The 4727-nt window shown below is 39.6% G+C and overlaps 1 protein-coding gene across 3 annotated transcripts in view; it reads left to right on the top strand.

Moving 5' to 3' along the window:
- LOC105449674 (maternal B9.15 protein-like) overlaps positions 1-3528 on the top strand; it is a 3940-nt gene extending 412 nt beyond the window's left edge. For all 3 annotated transcript variants that reach the window (XM_011689009.1, XM_011689007.1, XM_011689008.1), the window contains exons 2-3: positions 723-1438; positions 1908-3528. In XM_011689009.1, the coding sequence (XP_011687311.1) occupies positions 986-1438; positions 1908-2264 (810 nt within the window). In that variant the 5' untranslated portion in view covers positions 723-985 and the 3' untranslated portion in view covers positions 2265-3528. The remainder of the gene's footprint in view (positions 1-722; positions 1439-1907) is intronic.
- Positions 3529-4727: the final 1199 nt, after the last annotated feature.

Genomic DNA, 4727 nt, shown 5'->3' with positions numbered 1-4727 from the left:
GGGGGTGGAATGTATCGCCCGATCGGCGACGCGGCGCGTCGACGGTCGCGCGAGCGAGCGAGCGATCGACTCGACTCGAGCCGCGCTCCGCTTTCTCGCCTCCTCCTAACCTACGTGTGCCTGGCACCGTCGCGTTCGCGCTGCCTAACCTGCACCCGCGCGCACGCATAACATATTGCGCCCCGATTCACCGTGCTGGCGCGACCGGCCGCGCGGATGACGCAACGGTGCTGCTCGATCGCGCGACATCGTGGTCGCGCCGTTCTCGGGACGCCCGGCGGGACACGTGGCTCGCGTCGTCGACGAGGGCGGCCGTGGTCGGTCGGCGGGGCGCGAGCCCGAGTGTTTTGGAGCGCCAGCGCGTGTTTTGCTCGGATTGCGCTGGAAAGTGGAGCGCGCCTCGCGTTCCGGTTCCACGTGCCAATGTAGAGCGCTGCCAGATGGACCGGGCTGGACGATGAATTTCGATTTCCAATTAAGTGCGCGGCGGTGACTCACGCGTTTATATTTATTGTCGTCGCGAGTGCCCGGAGTGGTCGGAGGCAGGAAGCGAGCCTACCTGTCTGCGCGCGATGTCTCCTCTCGCTTTGCAGCGAGGAATTTTCGATTTCCTGGTCCGATTGCGCTAAATTGCGAAATTTCTCGAAGGATCTCGCGAAGTAGTCGAGATGCACGTGTTGCTGCGGTAATAACGGTTTTTCTTTTCTTCTGTTTGCACGCAGATTGTAGCAGCATTAGCAGAACACACGGATCACGTAGAAGACACAAAATTGTGCAGCGGCAAAGTTGCGCAGCTAAATACCCCAACCATTCACGCCGGAAACATAGATCTTGAGAAATTCGGGCGTTGCAACGGTGCAGAAGGGCTCTATGTGCTCCACCGTGACTTGGGCGAATGGTACTTTAGTTTCCAAGAGCTTGCTACTGTGGTATCGCGAGAGGTGCGTCCAGGTGGCCTGTAATCCGGGTGTGCAGCAGCGGCAAAATGCTCAACGAGATCAGGGCGGCGGTACTGTTCTTAGTAAATCTGATCGAAAGAAGCGAAAAATTTAGTCCCGATCAATTGGAATGCTTCAAGCGGCACCTGGTCGAACTGCTGACGGAACGCTTCAAGAATCACTGGTTCCCCGACAAGCCGTTCAAGGGCCAGGGCTACCGTTGCATCCGCGTCAACGGCCACAATCGTCGGGACGCGACCCTCGAGAGCGCCGCGAACGCCGCCGGCGTCAAGTACGAGGACCTGGCACTGCCGGTGGAGTTAACGTTGTGGGTTGATCCTAACGAGGTGTGCTGTCGATTTGGCGAGAGCAAGGGTTCGTACTGTACGCTGGCATCATTCGACGACAAGGAGAACACCGTACCCATTTTCCAAGCCGAGCGTAACGAGAACAGGGAAAACGAGAATAAGCCAGCCCACGTGGGGCCTATCAAGATACAGGTGAGTAAATCAAAGCAAATTAAAGCAGATTGAATTCTTAACGTGCGCGGCTTTTAAATATGAGCGTTAATTTAAGAGTAGAGCAATGCAATTTTATAAATGTATTTAGAAAAATTGATGGTCTCAGAAGTATTTATAAATTATTTTGCGCTCTCTCTCTCTCTCTCTTTCTCTCTCTTGTTTGTTACATATATTTTTATCATGCAAAATGTTTGCATAATAGATAATTTACAAAACATCCGTCTTGAATCTACTTATCAGGTATTGATATGCCAAACAGCACACATGTTGTTGCACATAGAACTACCAACTTACAAATTGAAGAGCCGATTTCATCATTTCTGAAATCATTAATTACCGGACGCTTGTAATTTATAATTTATTTACATTCTGTATTTTCTTTTGTGTCCAATCAGACTTTATATACGACGTCTCTAAAATATTAAATTCTGGCGTGTTCTGATTCCAGAAATCCCCTCTAACCACAAGCACAGAACAACAACAATCGAAATCAAAACCATTAAGCATCGCCAATCAAAATCAACAGCATAGCAATAACGGTACAGGTAAGAGGCGCAACTTGAACAGTCCTAGGCTGCACCTGAACAGAAATCGTTCGTGGTTCGGCCATTCCTTCAGCATGGGTTACGGCCCTCATCCAATTAACCAGCCGTGGTACAACGTAATGCCCCCGCATTTCCTCGGTGGCCCCTCGCCGCCGCCCTTTATGGGACACCGAGGGAACAAGTGGGTACATCAGCCCTCTTATCCCGCAGGACCCGCCCGTTTCCACCATTGGTCTCCCAAAGCTGCTCTTAAGGTATAAAGAGAATATCGTTTTAAGAAAACACTTAAGAAACCTGTTTCTTCGTGAAGAATGAAGAAAATTTGAAACGAAAAAAAAAAAAAACACGTAATTGCTTGTTTTCCAGAAAATATTATTGCAATACATTATTGAATAGTATTTTAATTGAAATACGTTCGTGATATACGTATGCAGGTGGAGAGTGTAAATTTTTATATTGGGAACAGGTTTATTAACGCGTTTCACAATAACGAAAAATTATCCATCCTGTAATTACAAATGACCTTGTTCGAATTAAGGCTTACGATTTTTTATGACGAGAGGTATCGCATTATTACATGTTATACGTATATATAATAATAAATTGGAGTAATGAATGTTTTTAACTCCGGATGCAAGGTTGCTTGTAAAAAGGTAGACTAGTGGCAATTCGAATAGAAATAGTAAAAAAAACGATGCATTAGTATATGCGTGAAATGGAAATAGATGTCATATCATGACAAGTTGTTTCTTCGATCAATTCTTGAAATAACAAACATTTATGTGGAATATATATATATATGCGCGATGATATATCGAGAAATTGAGAGAGAATCTGTTTATCTTTATCTAATTGTCGCAAATCGATGAATTGTATATCTGCTTTGTTACATCTGTTTTGTTACATCTATTGTTGTCATATGCGTTATTGAAGCTGTATAATTGATTGGCAACGCCATTTGTTTAAGCGTTAATAATTTATAATAGGAGACAAACAATGGGAATGATTCCGAAAGTTTCTGAAATTTGACGCGATTATTTTCGGTATAAAATACAGTGTAATAAAATTTATGATTTTGTCACGTCGTATATGTTAATATATTCGCGTTCAACGACAAAGGCCGTCCCATAAAGCATCATCGTATTTCTTTCTTAAATGATTTACTTGAATCTGCTCCGGCAAATCTTTCGAGGGGGGGGGGGGCAATGCAGGACGGTGTTATGCCATCAGTTGTATAGCCTTAAGAAGATCGTAATTACAATATTTTTATTTTACATCGAAAAAATATTTTTACAAGACATAATACGCCGAATGAGACACAGAAAGGCTTTATTTCGTGCCGAAAGGATGCCTCGCGTTAGGTCAAAACTTTCGAAATTAATCCCGTTGTTTGTCCCATTATAGTCTAATTTAAACTGGACTATAAATAACTGGTTTTGTTCCGATATGACTTTAATGTTCGCTAATATTTGCTCTATAGTAGATTTTATTTGCATATTAGCTTATATATCGTAATAGAGAATTGAAAATAAAGTGTTAAAAAGTTACCTTTTATTTCGTGTGGGTGTGTGTATATATATATACATATATATATATATATATACATATATATATATATTACAATCAATTGTGATTGCGTGATAAACGTGATTTTGGTAAAATCTTGATTTCTATTCTAATTTGGATAAATTTGATTTTATATATATATTATTATTATTATTATATCGTTTAACATAAGATGTGAGAACAAATTCGTTCTACCCTCCCGTGTAAGGGTAAGCGATGCGAATGCATTCTTTTAATTTTTGTTTAAAAAAGAATAGAAAATCCACGACACTCATTATTTAAAGATACTGCCGTTAATGAGATTTTTTTATCAATAATCAATGCCGCTATTGGATCAACAAAATCGGCGCCGACGTCAAAATTAATTGCGCTGCAGTTAGATAAGTTATTGTTGTCATCACATTCGCGAACTAGCGTGTCGAATTTATTCTTATAAATCACATGCTATTTTTAACTTTAAATATTTTTTGCGTATATTGTTCAGCTTTTTATAGAGTTAACGCGTTCAACAAAACATAATCAATGCAATAGTAATATCAATGTCATGTCAATGTATATTTGGCCTTTTACATATATACATATATATAAATATGTATCTATATATATCTATATATATGTTATAGAAAATTTATGAGACATCAATAATATATATTTACTTATACATATGTTGGCTTTATATACATAATAGATGTACGTATTTCTTGTTTTTATTGTGTGGGTGTTATCTTTATATATATATAAATATATATATATATATATATACATATACTGTACGTGAATATGTTAGTGACAAGAGTTGATATCGAAAAATGTTATTCTCATTTGTGATTTATTCTGTAAGATTAGTTGTTCCTTCGAGATATCTATTTTGCGATCACGTTATATTAATTAAACGTTTAACTTTATTTCGCGACAGGTAGTTAGGTTTTACTGTGTAATTTAATAATCTTATTTTCATATAACATGCAGAAGTTTATATATATATATATTTTGTAATTATAATTACAAATAACACAGTCAATAGTTTAGAAATATACAATCTATTACGTTTTATTTGATAAGTTTCCATGTTTACGTCTGTATCATATATTAGACATTTAGAAAAGTCAAATTCACACATCAGACTCTTAATAAGAAATTTTTCGTGTGTTGACGAC

The sequence above is a fragment of the Wasmannia auropunctata genome, unplaced genomic scaffold (genome assembly GCF_000956235.1).
Source record: "Wasmannia auropunctata unplaced genomic scaffold, wasmannia.A_1.0 LD336074.1, whole genome shotgun sequence".
Classification (NCBI taxonomy): Eukaryota; Metazoa; Arthropoda; class Insecta; order Hymenoptera; family Formicidae; genus Wasmannia; species Wasmannia auropunctata.
The sequence above is the reverse complement of the archived record's forward strand: the minus strand, read 5'-3'. Positions and strand labels throughout refer to the sequence as shown.